The 15,524-nt window shown below is 44.9% G+C and overlaps 1 protein-coding gene across 1 annotated transcript in view; it reads left to right on the top strand.

The window, feature by feature from the left end:
- The window catches only part of FOXO3 (forkhead box O3), a 119,692-nt gene that overhangs the window by 86,280 nt on the left and 17,888 nt on the right, over positions 1–15,524 (top strand). The window contains 5 exon segments of the mRNA XM_067702408.1: positions 12,681–12,949; positions 12,951–13,042; positions 13,045–13,089; positions 13,092–13,141; positions 13,143–14,116. Coding sequence (XP_067558509.1) covers positions 12,681–12,949; positions 12,951–13,042; positions 13,045–13,089; positions 13,092–13,141; positions 13,143–14,081 — 1,395 coding nt within the window. The 3' untranslated portion in view covers positions 14,082–14,116.

The raw sequence follows: 15,524 nt of genomic DNA, 5'->3' as shown, positions 1-15,524 counted from the left end.
GGGTGATGCTGTCGCTGTCTTTCAAGGCTGTTTACTATGCAAATGCAGACATCCTTGAAAGATAACCCAGCACTAAAGGCTGTTAGTATTTTGCTTGCAAGATGTGCAGATACATCAGAGACCGGTGTAGAATTGTCTCCCAACTTGAATTTGTTAACCTTATAAGAAGCTTAATGTGATTTCCTGTTCTATCCACAAATTAACGTCAGGACTTGGCTATCTCTTTCACTTGGGAAGACTGCTGAGGTCATGGCTGTTTGAAAGAACCCAATGAACTTGTTCCTGGAGAAACAGGTATATTGGGTGATATTATTCCACGTAATGCCGCAGAGAGTCTGAAGTGCGTTACTTGAAGCTACCTTTGCACCTAAGAATGGCTCAGCAACATCTGTCCTGGGGTGTTTTTCCTCCCTTGTCTTGATGTGAGGGGATTAGTTTCAGTGGGCCCCGTACGTACGACGATTTGTCAAGTCTTAGGGAAAGACCTAGCACCTGGTTGTGCTATGAGCTCACACACATTTCTTATTAGCAAATGAACAACCTAAGGGGGAAGAGTTAGAAACTTCAGGAAGTCCAGATGATGAGCCCCAGGAAGTTGGGGGAGAGAATCTGCCAAGTCAGACTCCACCAGGGAGGCAGTTGTAGAGCCCAGGGGTCCTGCATCCGCAGAAGTGGCTTTGGAATCACTGACAGTGAGTGTAGGGGAACCAGGAGCCCTGGAGCACTCTGACACCTGCTGGGTGAGGCATGGGCTCACCCCCCGACTCTCCACCACACACTTAGAGTCTCGTGTCTTACAGACTCTTAGTCTCCTGTGTGACTGTCCTTGCCAATGAATATTATCCCTCCTGCCCTTTGGGTGATAGATTAATATCACCACTGATGCTGGTGCTTCCAGTTTCTTAAGTGCTTTCAAGCTTACCTAGCAGTGTACGTGAAGAAGATTGTAGGCTGGTACATAGTAGTATTAAAATACTGCATTCTTGTCGTGGTTTTTAGAAACACTGAGATTTATCCCATGCATACTGAACCCACTTCATCATAATTTGGGGAACAGTGCTAATATTAACTTGCACATTTGAGAACATCCTAGATTATAAATTAAAATGCATCCTAGATGATAAATTAAAATACGAATGGCTCAATCAATGTTTACTTCAGAAAACTGGAATGAATTCCTGGCTCTTTGGTGAGTGGAAATGTCCTCTCCTTTCTTTGATCATTTCATGTGGAATTTCAAGCTGGCTGGTGCTCATCTGTGCATGTCATTGGCACCCAGGAGTGTCCTGGAATAAATGGTTGATTCACTCAGCATTTAGCAACATCATTATATTGGTCATCAGTCACTTTTGCATCATGTGGTTTTAAACAAGAAGAAATCTTGCAAAACCAGTACAGTGAAATGCTGCACATGCAGGTGAGGTTTTCAGGTAGAGGGAGCAGTTCCTTAGACTCCTTGTTAACTGAATTTCCCTGGGGTGTGGAGCGGAAAGAGGGTACTGTAGGCCGGAGTCATTTTGCAGAATTGACTGTTGTACTCTTTATTCCCATAAAGAAAAAGTCCGTCAGTGGTGTGTTTGCAGTAGCCAACATGAAATACTCTGTTATGTGGCATTTATTTTCTTTTTCTGCTTATTTCACCAGTAACACCTTGATTTTTGATGACTATTAGAATAATGAACACTGACACTTGGAAGGCAGCCTGCTTCCAGATGCATATACACGTGTCTGTTTTGTAAATACTAGCCCCTACTTTTTCCTGCCCTAGCTGAAAAATATGCCTCCACCCCTACCAGTCTTTCCAGGGTGTGGGCCCATGTGTAACTGTGTGACTGTGCCCACACACTGGCATATATTTCAGAGCTACCAAAAAGAGATTCGTTGCTCTTGAAATAACAAGACAAAAAAGAACCATTTTTTCTGAACCATAACATCTGAAGAGCTGGAAACAGTCAGTGTTTGTATGTGTGACGCTAAAGCCAGTGAATTCCATGTGAAGGGAGGGATTGTAAACTAAGAACAGAAAGGCAGTTTTCCTGGATTTCAGATGTCAAACTCTCAAGCTGTTTAACTCACCCACTCAGCACTTCCACATCCACCCTTTTAATGTGCTTGCATTTTCAATGATTTCTGTTTCTGCAGGATTTGATGCCAGAAGACAAATAATAAAATAGCATGCATATGAAGCCTTAGAGCAGTTTTCTACCAGAGTTTTTGATTGAGGCTAAACAGAAGTAACCTGATTGTGCTGTCAGTTGGCAGGCAAAAGGCATCGTATTTTTAAATTCACATAGTTTGAAAGCAAGCTAATCTTTTCTGGCTCAATAATAAACTAATTACATGTTTTAAATAGTATAGAGCCGAGTCCCTGTTTCACATTAAGCCTTGAAATAGCAAGGTCCAGGGCAAAGCAGACGTTTGCCTGATGTCTCTGGCTTCAGGACCTGTAGCAGGGTACCAGCTATTGGGGGCTTGAATAGGCCTGCCAGGGACAACCAGGTAAACTGGCTTGACTCAGTTATGGGGTGATGGTCCCTGAGTACAGAGGCCACCAGATGTGCCTCTGAGGAAGGCCTGGACACTCAAAAGTTTCGGGCAGTGATCTTGTTCGGTCGTTCCCTAAAATAGTGATCCCAGGTCAAGGTAGGACATGTCCATAGTGTCCCTTTTGGGGAGTGTCTGAGAAGAAAAGGCTCATTTCTAAAAATGATCCAGTTCCAACAAGGCTTGTTTCACAGCTAGTGCTTTTTCCACCTTCCCCCCTACCCGCCTTTCACAGTCCTAGGGACCACGTACAGAAACTTAGAGCTGGGAACACTTAATTCAGTGGCTGGTTTGGGTAGTCTTGAAAGCTTCATGTTCCTTGGTCACTTGTGAATGGTGCCTCTCTCCTTGGGCACTTCAGTGACTTTAGAGGGACACACAGTGCAGTGGTGAGAGCTTTGCTGTAGGAGTTAGCCTTGGGCTGGATTTCCGGCACGACCGCCTATAGACAGTTACTGTTTTGCCCCTCAGTTTCCTCCTGACAGGCGTGCCATGAAAGTAAAATGAGATTAGATTTGTCAAGCACAGAGTTTTGGCTCTGGTTGGCACTGAACACAGTAAGTTCCTTCAGATCGCAGGTGAAGTAGACTCTGTTTTGGATTTCTCTTGTTGCCCCTGTGCCTGCTTGGAGGAGACTTAGAACCAGATGTGTTATCTGTGGTTTCAAGGATGCCTCTGAGCGCTCTGGGCCCACCGCATTACCAAGTAATGGGGCCTCCGTAACATCCTGAGACAGGTGGAGAGTCATCTCTACACCCTGGACAGACCTGAGACCATTCTGTCGAGCCCTTGCTCCCCCGAGTAGCCCACTTCCCATCCTTCTGCCCATCTGTATAATATTATTACAGAGAACCTTAAGCCTACTTACTAGACTGCATCATCTTGGTTTTGGAAATTCAGTTGTATAATTGAAGTTAATACCTAAGGCTGAGACTTCTCAACTTTAGAACAACCTAGATGCTCTTTCACATTTTACAGTGGAAGCTTGCTTCCATCTTTTCATGTTGAGGATCATTCACTGGTGTCATGTTTTATAATATTTCATTTTAAAGTATAATTCAGGCCTGTTGAGTGGCTGCTGCCCCCTTCCCATTAATTCATTGATTAGAGAAATATTTTTGAGCACCTACTCTGTGCCAGCCCCATGCTAGGTGATAAAGCTATAATAAGACATGGCGTCTGGTTGTAAAGAGTTCAGTATGTGTTAGAGGAGACAGACTTCTATTCCTCAAGTTGTAAAGCAAGGCAGACTGAAGTTGGATGGATGGGTGGATGGATGGGTGGATGGATGGGTGAGTGGATGGTAGATCTTACCATCCTCCGTGCTCCCTGCACTTCACCACTTCAGTTGTCATGGTAATCCAGACACTGGGACTAATGGTGTTTCTGGATGGTATTACTATAACATGTCAAGGCCAGGAGATCTGAGTTGTCTCAGCTTGGCTGTCACCTCCTAGCTGATTGAATTTAGGTATGCCTTGTATCTCTTTGGTCTTCCGTTTCTTTCACTGTAAAGTTAAGGCTGCTTGTTACTAGATGGGTTTCACAGCCCTCTCCATTTTCCACAGTATTAACTTTTCACTGAACTTCCTGCCCTGACGATCACTTATATAATGCCATGAAAGTGATTAGACTCTAATGTATTCCTGAATTCTGGATGTGTATTCCCAGTGCCCTTTTATTCTCTCCATTTCCACCCACAATACAGTTTCAAACTGGAAAAACTTGCAGCTTTATTTTTTTTTTAATCTAAGTGAAAAGTATGTTAATAATAAAACTATTTCTGTTCCACTTTGCTCTACTTTGCAGAGTCAGTTTCAGGAAGGTGCTGAAACTTCATGGTTTTAACCCTTTGACACATCCATTTGGTGTGGCTAGTCCTGCATGGTCTTAAAGGGGAGTTTAAGGTGTGTGTTTGCTGAGCTCCTTGTGGGAAGGGGAAAGGATTCAGTCACACCAGGGTTCAAGCCTGGAGCAAGAGGGCAGGGGTGGCCCAATGCTGCAGCTTTGACCTGCTTTCTGGAGACTGTCTTTCTGTTGATTGCACATGACCTTAGTTGCTGCTTCCTCGGGTGGTGGGGAGGAGGACACGGGTCTGGAAGCAGGGGGTTCGGGTGGTGGGGAGGGTGCTGCGGGGAGTGGGTGTGGGCAGAGGGCGCAAGGCTGCCAGGGTTCTCTGTGTGCCGGAAGTGCAGGTTTGGCTGGGAGGAATGGAATGTTCCCTCTTGCCCTCCAAGAGCAGAAACAGCTGTGGAAGGGCTTGAAAAGATCGCTAAATGAAAAAAATTTAAAAGTTAATATGAAAATAAAACCCACCCTGGAAAACCCAACAAAACTCTCTGTAATAGTGTGGTAGCTCTTTAAGAGAACTTTCTTCCCATCTAGGATTTCTTTTTCAATTGGGGACAGAAAAAATTGTCTGCCTAGTCCTTCCTCCCCTAAGAAAGCTTCACGTATCTTGGCTTGGGTAGGAAATGGGTTCATTTTGTTGATCACCAGGTTATTATTATTTTATTCCTCCAAAGGAGGGGCCAGTACCTGCTGCTTACTGCATGAAAACGTGAAACAAATGTGAGTTTTCCAAGGAGACCTCTGCGGGTAGAGGATAGTTGTCAGCAAATGTAACAGAAATCTTGTTTCCAGCTGGAAATTTAATCCTTCAGGCAAATTCCCGACACTATTTATTTTAGGACGTCGTATTTTTAAATAAGTCCCTTAATGGTTTGAACTTTTAGTGTTTTAGACAAAAGTAAGACTGGAGCTAGCCTGGACCTTGTCTTACACATCAGGGTTGATTATGCAATCCTGTATGTGAATGTGTAAGTTTTCTTCTCTGTCTGAAGACAGGGAAGCTGGGATTCCATATAGTCGGAAATAGTAACTCACAAGTCTGTTTTATGCTATCATACTTTGCATACTTGCTTTCGAACAAGTTAGTCCCGGAGTAGATAAAGTGTAGAGGAAGAGGATAAGCCAGCTAAATGTCTAATGTCTAGTCAGAAGGACCAGCCCTGCACACTCCTCCCTCGGATGGTGGCACTACCTGGCCCTTTGCAGTATTCCCTCCCCCTACCCCACCCAGGGTCTTTGCAGTGAGTGCGGTGATGTAGTGTTTTGTACAGTCGAGGAAGGAGAAACTGTGTGATTGTTACTGAGGCGATCTGCATGTGTACTTTACTTCTCAGGGAAGTTCATTAAGTAATACTTAATTAAGTATTCTTAACAATGGAAGCTAATAAGTACCTCAGGATTGGGGTATGGCTTTTTCAGTGGTTATTTTTATGCAGTCTATCTTTTTGGCATTTTGTTTGAAGGACAGTCTGTTATAAAAGAGATTATGTGAGGTTTCATGCTAATTTGGGGAAGATTCTGAAAATTACAGGGATCAATTATGGTCCCAGCCCATTCCTTCTTCAGCCTATATCATCAGTTCCTACTTTTGGAAAGTCCACTTACCCTCTTTTCTGTCCATGTCTATCCATGCTGGGTAGAGAAGTGGCACAGAGCAGAACAGGTGACCATCTACAAGGCAGTGCAAGGTCAAGGACCCTTCCCCTTACCTTTTTTTTTTTAAAGAAAAAAGGTATCTGGACCCCAGTTATTTGATAAATTACTCCAACTCTCCATTTTACTCTGTACCTATAAACACAGCTTAAATCTGTGAGCCCGATTCTCATCCTTATCTTCTGAATGGTGGAAACTTGGACTTAAAGAACATCTGCTGTGCACCAGACCTGGGAAGACTGGGAATCATTATCTTAGAGTCTCAGCCGGTAGAAATGTAAGGGGGAAATTCCAGTGATTCTCAGCTCTAATTGCACATTAGAATAATCTGGGGAGCTTTAAAGATGTACCTCCCCGGGCCTTACCCACACCAGTCTCTATGAGTGAGTACTTAAAGTCTCCCCAGGTGATTCGAAGAGGCAGCCAGGACGGAAAACTGATGCGTAAGAGAAATCAGGGCATCATCCAGAGAACTGCCTTTGAAAGAGCCTGTCGTTATAAATCAGAGGCATCTTCCCAGGCCCTCTCCTGAAGCTGTGTCTCTGTGTTGTTCTGCTGTGGCACACGGTCCCCTGGGTCTCCCCAGGACTCACGGATTCCACTGGGCTCTTCACGTGACCTTTATCGTCTCCTGTTCAGCAGTTGCATATATTAGGATTCAGGCCTTTGGCAGCCTCATTTTGAACTGTCGGTGCCAACAAGTCAAAGCAAGGAGACCTACTTGAAATGCTGGTCCTGTGTGCAAGGTAGATGAGTTCTGGATTTAGAAGCAGTGCCTGATAGGCCGTCCCCACTGAAATCCCTCGTGAGGACCAGGGCAATGCCTGCAATCTGCTTGGTGGGAAGCAGTGGGTCTGGCTTGGGAGTTGACAACCATAATTCATTTTGAGACAGCAAAAAGAGCGAGAGAGAGGGAAAGGTGGAGGCCTTTAAGAGTTAAATTACACAACTCCCTTTTTATTTTTAAAGTCAGTGGATTCCTTGTTGCCTGTTGCTGAGAAAGATAAATAGATACCACATGTTGCTTCCAGACAAAACCCTCTCTGTGTTCCAGGGGAAGCACATGCAGCTGGTGTCTGGGTTAGTGGGCAGTCTTTACAAGGTAAACATGGGTTGGAAGGGGCTGGAGCGGACATAGGGTAGCAACAGTTGGGAAATTACCAGCTACTCTTGAGTGGCACAGCACCTTTGAAATACTTTTAAGAGTTTGAAATCTCTTCCTGGAAGGAGCCCACCCTCTCCCCTTCTGGCTTCAAGTATATGATGTACGGAAAACAGTAAGTGAACATTTGTGATGTCACTGCTTCCGTACGTGGGATCTGACAGTTGAGAGCCTCTTTTGTGCTTGGCACTCGATGAGTAATTTGCATGCGTACTTTCATTTAATCTTCCCAAAGATCCTAGAGTTAGACAGAGAGGGTGTTTTATCCCCGTTTTATGAAAGGGGCAACTGAGGTTAAGTCAATTGCCCAGGGTCACAGGACACATGCCAGGGCCACGACTCCAGCTCCGACCTGGCTGACATTGAAGGCTGCCTCCCTCCACTGGCCACATTAAATTGCATGTGTGAATTAGCCACTTCGTAAATATTGGTGGAATACTTATTCATTTCAGGCAGCTTCCCTCTGACACTTAATCTAATCTAATCTGTTTGGGGTCCATCTGTCTTCACAACCAGTTGGCATAACTGTAGTGACTGTGCACTTTAGCATTAGGGATAAAGGTATCTTGCATTAGGAGACTGTCTTCATTATAGCAAGAAAAAGAATTACCGGATTCTGATGAAGACAGTCATCTTTTATGCTGATTTCTTCAAGGAGAGCCAAGCAAAGGGATCTCCAGGCTCTGACCCACACGGCCGCAGTCAGCCCAGCTGTGAAATGTGAGTTCCATCAGGCGGCCTCCTTCACGTACCTGCACATCCCTCCTCGAAGGATTAGGCCACTGATGGCAGCTGCAGTCACACAGGACAGGTTTGACAGCTCTGTTACTAATTACACCTAAAGTGTTTACTGCCCCAGTGCAGGCCTTGCTTCAGTGTAAATCTTTTTGTTAAAGAGAAGATTGACATAAGAATACTCTTCGTCTCATTTTTATCTCTGCTCTCTCTTCAGAGACATTGTGTTACAGTTGCTTGCGGGGTTTTCTACATCTTTGGGCCCAAGTTGGAAAAAAACTGGCATATTTGTCTCTGACAAAAGTTTCTTCCTAGAGATGTTTGGTTTGCTGTAATTCATCAATCTCTGGATTTCTTAGTAGTGGATTTAAATAACCAGAACTATTTACAGGGTTTTGGGTTGGGGTTAGAGTAATTTATTGACTCCTTTGGTAACCAAATGTGATGACAGAATGGCCTGAGCTCTAGCAATGGGAGTCTTGGTTGGTTATATTTACCTTATCACCTTAGCCTTAAGGAAAGCACACCCGGCCAATTAACAATGGTCTGCCTCACAATGTATTTCAAAATGTGTATTTAGATGTGATTAGAAAAATCACTCTAGTCCTATCAAACCATTCCTCCTTTACTGTCAGCTCTCAACCCCCAAACTAATGTTACATCTTACAAACTTAGACTATTTGGTATGACAGATGAATTAGTGGAAAACCATAGAATATTTTTGATGGTAGTTTTATAGTTTAAAATGCACACAGTACATTGGAAACTAATTTAGAGCCTCCAGTGGAGAGGTCTTTAGAGAACTTAAACTACAGATCATAAGATTTTATAATTGGCTTGTCTCGTTTTATAAATTCCATGTCTTCATTCCTGGGATTGAGGTGAGGGAGGGGCGGTTTGAAATCTTAACAGAAATCATATCACCATTAACTTCCGTTATCAGGGAAGGTGCTGGGGAAACGTTGTGGTTCTGATATTTTCTCTGGCATTTATTCACCTTCTCCTGTTTCACCGAAATTTAGTTAGAGAACCTGGTAATTAGAATCGTGACCTATGAGGCAAAAAGGCAGAATACATTTCTGGTATCTGACCATATTAGGGTGAGGGGCATTTGAGCTAGAAATAGACGGAGAGGCCACACTGAATGCCCTTTGTCAATGCCCCCCGTCCCCTTCAGATTATGGATTTTATAAACGGAAGGCTGGGGACTGTGAGGATGGTGGTGACACAGGTTTTTGTTTGCGTGGTCTTAGTAATGGAACTGGAAAAACCTGTCGGAGTGTTGGGTTGTAGGTAATATGCCTTAGGGAGATGTATTCTGCCACGAGTAACCTCTAAAACAAGAATTGAGCGAAGATTGGACACTGAAGCTAATCACCCATTTAATAAGTTGGGTTTTGTTTCAGAATCTAAGGGTAGTTTATATTGGTTTGTATGGTAACCACTGTCCTCTCTTTAGGATGAATGCTACGATGGCCACCTTAGTAAAGAAACACAAATGCGGGCTATAGGATGAGCCTTTACTTTCAGGCTTGCTCTTCTAAAGACTTTCTTTTAAAAACATTTTTAGGAAAGACCTACCAAATTATTACCCTTAACTATTTCACAAACAAAATTATAGTCATAGTGCCTTTGTATCCTTCTTCTTTCTTAAAAGTTTCTTTTTTTAGATGTCAGCACAGATAGCACGATGACTTCTGTCTAATTTGGTGACAGACCTGGGAAAGGTTGCAGAGGAAGCATTGGAGTGGAGTTGGGAAAACAAGTTTGTTTTGGTTCTTGTAGACACTAGCTGTGTGACCTTCTGTAAGTTATTTAATTTCTCTCAGTCTGAGCCTTCATATATATGATGAGGGCACCAACTTTGCAGGTTTACTAGGAGGATTAGAGTCGAGGAATCTAAAACCTCTGGCCCGGTAACTGATGGTGCTGTAGTCAGGCAGGCTCTCACTCTTCCCTCTTGCAATTAGGGACCTGGGCCCTGACAGGCTGTGGTTCTGGTCCCCTTGTGGGTATTCCAGCCCCTTTACCACAAACCCCTACAGAAGCTTAATTTCCCTCTCCAAATTCCTAACCAACGGTAGCTTGTAATTTTATAAAATTACACACATACATTGTTGGGGTTTAGAGTCGTAGAAATAGATGACCATTAGAAAATCCATAGAGAACATTTTGGAGGTCTCTAAAGTGTTTCATTTTCTTTCTTACTTGGTTTGGAATTGTGAGACTAAAAATGCATTAAAAAAAAATCTCCAAATGCTTTTTAAAGGGGGGGTGGATAACTGGGTACTTACGATTGGTCATTGTTAATTCTGGGTGTTGGTATGAACTCTTTCCAAAATCTAGAGCAAAGGGGGCTGGCCAGGGGAGGGGTAATTCGGCTAGCGTCTACATTGCCCCCACAGAGCTTCAGGACCACCCTGTTTTTTCAATGAGAAGCTTGAGTTTAAGTTTTTAGTTAATATAGCTAGTTGTCTGAGTACTCAGTAATAGAACCACCTCGCACTTGCCTGCTTGTTGAACCCTGCAGAGTGAGTTTTAAGAGCATGCTTCATATCTTTATTGAGAAGGTGTTTTACTTTTTAAAGAAATGTGATTTCTGAACCATTCATAGAGATGCCATTATTCTTTTAAAAACCATAAGAGTAAAAGGGAAGCAGGATATATAGTCTCATGGGCAACATTTGTCTCACCAGATACTCAGCACGTTGCCTGTTTTCTACTCTCAAACGCGTCTTTGTGGCTGTCGTAGAAATGCCGAATTTATGACCCATGGTTGCTGATGCTCATTGCCCAGCCAGAGCTGCTGGGCATCCTTGCATGGGAACATGTACACGGGAAACACTCTGAGTATTTTGGGTTATTTACGTATGGTGAAATCCTGCTCACTTTCTGTGTTTTAAAAACATTCTGGTAGAACACATGTATTTGTATCTTCTACATAAATACAGTTGGTGATTGCCAATTTTTTTTTTAAACTACGGTAGCTTTTAGAATGGTTTGTATTTAATAGACAGCAGCAGGCAATATCTTCTGTCTTTTTAACTTGCAAATAAAAACTCATCTGGCCTGCAGGTGCTATTCCAGGTGTGGCACATACCATCAACTCCTCTCTTTTACTGCACATGAGGCATTTTCAGATTAGAATGAGCCCTCCCCAGGCGATGACCCTGTGCTTTATAATAGCAGTAAGAGTACCCTGACTTGGTAGCGTGACTGGCTCCGGAAGTATGTTATCATATATCATCCTTACGTCATCCCTGTCAGGGAGGGACGGTCTGGATGTTATGGCTGTAGTGAAGAAGAACTGAAGTTGTTGCAGACAGATTAAACGATTTGCTCAGGTCACATGGTTGGTCGGTGGCAGAGATAGGACTGGATCTGGGTCATCCCTGTTAACTGGGCTTGTCTACCAAGCCAGGAGGATTCTTGCAAGATGGGTGCAGTTGTGAGGTTTTCGAGGGTATTTTGCCCTTTTTCTTTTCTTTTTTTAAATAAACCTTTCAGTATAGAATCGTTTTAGATGTACAGAAAAGCTACAAACCTAGTACAGAGAGTTCTTGATGTTGGGTATCTACGTCAAGTCTCCCCTGTTGATAACATCCAATCTTAGTTTGGTACATTTGTCACAACTAATAAACCAATATCGATACGTTATTATTATTAACTAAGATCTGTGCTTTATTCAGATTTCCTTAGCTTTTGCCTAATATCCGTTTTCTGTTCCAGCTTCCCATCCAGGATACCACATTATATGTAGTCATCATGCTTCCTTAGGCTCCCTGTGGACCTACTGGACGGGCATTTTAAAATGTTCCTTATCTGGGATTTGTCTGCAGTTTTTCTCATGATTAGACTGGCATGATGGGTTTTGGAAGGAAGACCACTGAGGAAGGTGCTGTTTTCATCACATTAGAGCGAGTGCCTGTTATCAACCTGACTTTGCCCTGTTGATGTTGATGTTGATCACCTGGCTGAGATGTCAGGTTTCTTCACAGTAAAGTTACTCTCCCCCACCGCCTCTTTCTATACTGTACTCTTCGGAAGGAAGGAAGTGTGCTCAGACCACATTGCCTTGAGGAGGGAGTGTCTGTATAAATTATTTGGAATTTTTTTGAATGGGAAACTTGCCTACTTCTGTCGACTCAGCAAATCCTACTTTACCATTTTTTTCTTATGCTTGTGAGACAGGTGTGAAATTGTGGCAGGAGGAGATGGAGTCGTAGAAAGGATCGGTAACAATTCACACCAGTTCTGGGTTCATAGAAGTGGTTAAGAAAAGGTAGATGCTGCCTCTGTACTAGAGGAGGAGGGGACCAAAATAGAATAAAATAGCCCCCTAAGTGATTAATTATCCCTAGAGAGCCAGGGAGGTTTATTGCAAAGCGCAGGGAGAAATGGTGTGGTAATACATTATAAGTGTGAACTTCAGTATAGGAAGTACAGTTACAGAAAGGACAATAAAACTTGGGAATTTAAGAAGAACAATGCCAGTGAGCTCCTACATCCCCGCATTTCCTGGATATGAAACCGTCTCCCACCCTCTAAATACGGAGCTTGCCATTTTCAATACTGTTATTTAATACCAAGCCAAGGAGGGTCATGCAAAGCCTTTTTTTTTTTCCCTTAGCCTCTGAGGTTGCTTTAAAAAATGAGTCTGATTAGCAACTGTTTCTTCTGAGTGCTCAGTTTGGACCATTCTGGCTCATCTGCACTGTCCCTTCTCTCTCTGCAGAACTCCATCCGGCACAACCTGTCGCTGCACAGCCGGTTCATGCGGGTTCAGAATGAGGGGACCGGCAAGAGCTCATGGTGGATCATCAACCCCGACGGGGGGAAGAGCGGGAAGGCGCCCCGGCGGCGGGCCGTCTCCATGGACAACAGCAACAAGTACACCAAGAGCCGGGGCCGTGCAGCCAAGAAGAAGGCAGCCCTGCAGACCGCCACCGAGTCAGCCGACGACAGTCCCTCCCAGCTCTCCAAGTGGCCCGGCAGCCCCACGTCTCGCAGCAGTGATGAGCTGGATGCGTGGACCGACTTCCGCTCACGCACCAATTCCAATGCCAGCACGGTCAGTGGCCGCCTGTCCCCTATCCTGGCTAGCACGGAGTTGGACGACGTTCAGGATGATGACGCGCCACTCTCCCCCATGCTCTACAGCAGCTCGGCCAGCCTGTCCCCCTCCGTCAGCAAGCCGTGCACCGTGGAGCTGCCCCGGCTGACCGACATGGCGGGCACCATGAATCTGAACGACGGGCTGGCCGACAACCTCATGGACGACCTGCTGGACAACATCGCGCTCCCTGCGTCCCAGCCGTCGCCCCCCGGAGGGCTCATGCAGCGCAGCTCCAGCTTCCCATACACCACCAAGGGCTCCGGCCTGGGCTCCCCCACCAGCTCCTTCAGCAGCACGGTGTTTGGCCCCTCGTCTCTGAACTCCCTGCGTCAGTCTCCCATGCAGACCATCCAAGAGAACAAGCCAGCCACCTTCTCTTCCATGTCGCACTACGGCAACCAGACACTCCAGGACCTGCTCACGTCGGACTCACTCAGCCACAGCGATGTCATGATGACCCAGTCGGACCCCTTGATGTCTCAGGCCAGCACCGCTGTGTCCGCCCAGAACTCCCGCCGGAGCGTGATGCTTCGCAGCGATCCAATGATGTCCTTTGCCGCCCAGCCTAACCAGGGGAGTTTGGTCAATCAGAACTTGCTCCACCACCAGCACCAAACCCAGGGCGCTCTCGGTGGCAGCCGTGCCTTGTCAAGTTCCGTCAGCAACATGGGCTTGAGCGATTCCAGCAGCCTCGGGTCAGCCAAACACCAGCAGCAGTCTCCTGTCAGCCAGTCTATGCAAACCCTCTCGGACTCTCTCTCAGGCTCCTCCTTGTACTCAGCTAGTGCACACCTTCCCGTCATGGGCCACGAGAAGTTCCCCAGCGACTTGGACCTGGACATGTTCAATGGCAGCTTGGAATGTGACATGGAGTCCATTATCCGTAGCGAACTCATGGATGCTGATGGGTTGGATTTTAACTTTGATTCACTCATCTCCACACAGAACGTTGTTGGTTTGAATGTGGGGAGCTTCACTGGTGCTAAGCAGGCCTCATCTCAGAGCTGGGTGCCAGGCTGAAGGCTCACTGAGGAAAGGGGAAGTGGGCAGAGCAGGTCAGTGCCCAGGGCTACGGCATAGTAATAACAGGGGCGGTGGGGGACAATGGCTTTCATTTACGTGGTGCACAGTAACCTGGCTCCCAGCCAGTTCATTCTGAGTGGTACCAGCAAAACAAATAGGGCTGTCAGGTGCCCCTCCCCACAGTTTGCTGACAGCTCAGGAGTTTTACTGCCAGTAAAAAGAATACACATTCAGAGGTTTCATTTTTCTTTGTATCCAGTCACCCTCGCTGACCTATGACACAGGTCCCCCTACTGGATGGATGGATGAGGAGAGAAGGGATGGGAGGAAGGGGACCTTAGGCCACACAAACATCAAGGTTAAGGACGCAGCCAAAGGGCTTTCTTAGGCTCTCAGGTCCAGCACTGCCATTGTCCATCTTCGATGCTACGGTTTCTATATCTTTTTTATCCAGCAAAGTAACAATTTTTAGGTGCTTCTAATTTGACAGTAGACTATGCTTTCTGGACTCTTTCATACAGGAGTATTTCCAAGAAGCAAGATCTGTTAGATTCTTCACCATTAGTACTAAGCAATCTTTATTAGCACTCAGCATCTAAACATTTAAAAGAGCAAAAAGAATTAAATAGAAAACAGAAGTTTTTAATGTGAGAGAGCACTTACTCATGTGCTTCTTTTTCCCAGTGTATAAATGGTGTCCGGTTCCAAACGGTGACAAGAGTTGTGAATGGCGACAGATTTTTTAAATTGTGGCATTTTAATTCCGTTGGAACCAGAGAGATCATGCAACATGATGTGGCAAGAAAAGAGAAGCATTTGACTGGAATCGGAAGTTGAGGAATTGGAAGTTCCGTTCCACTTCTACTGCTTTCTGGTTGCTATTGGGAGTGTGTCACTTAGCCTTTGAACCTCAATTTCCAGTTTTATAAAATGAGGATAATAGCCCCTGTTACTCCACAGGGTTATTGCAAGAATCAAATGCACTGAAGTGTGTGAACGTGCTTTGTAAAACGGCAGTGGGCTGAAGTATGTGCGGTGTTATTAGGTACACATACCGACTAACACATGAGTAAGCAGGGAGCCCAGAGAGGTTAAGTGGTCTGCCCAGGGTCACACAGCTGGACCCAGAATCCCTATTTCTGGAATGGCTTGAACCATAATCGTTCTTCCTAATTATCTCTAGATGGTAAAAATGAGAAGTGCTCTGAACCGGAGCCAGAATCAGTAGGTAACATACAAGCTTGCCCCAGAACTCTCAATCTTCAAGTAGTAAGATGAGCACTGGGGTCTTCTGCTATAACACATTTGTACCCCCAGACCCTCCCATGTTCAGGGGCTCTTTTTATGCCCCAGTTCCGTTTTTTTTTTTTTTTTTAATATCAGCAAGCTACTTACACTCTTCTTTATTAAGTGGTGTGAAAGAGAAATGGGATTCAAAGC

Source organism: Pseudorca crassidens, chromosome 13, assembly GCF_039906515.1.
Source record: "Pseudorca crassidens isolate mPseCra1 chromosome 13, mPseCra1.hap1, whole genome shotgun sequence".
NCBI lineage: Eukaryota > Metazoa > Chordata > Mammalia > Artiodactyla > Delphinidae > Pseudorca > Pseudorca crassidens.
Note: the sequence above shows the minus strand (reverse complement) of the source record. Positions and strands in the feature narration are given on the sequence as shown.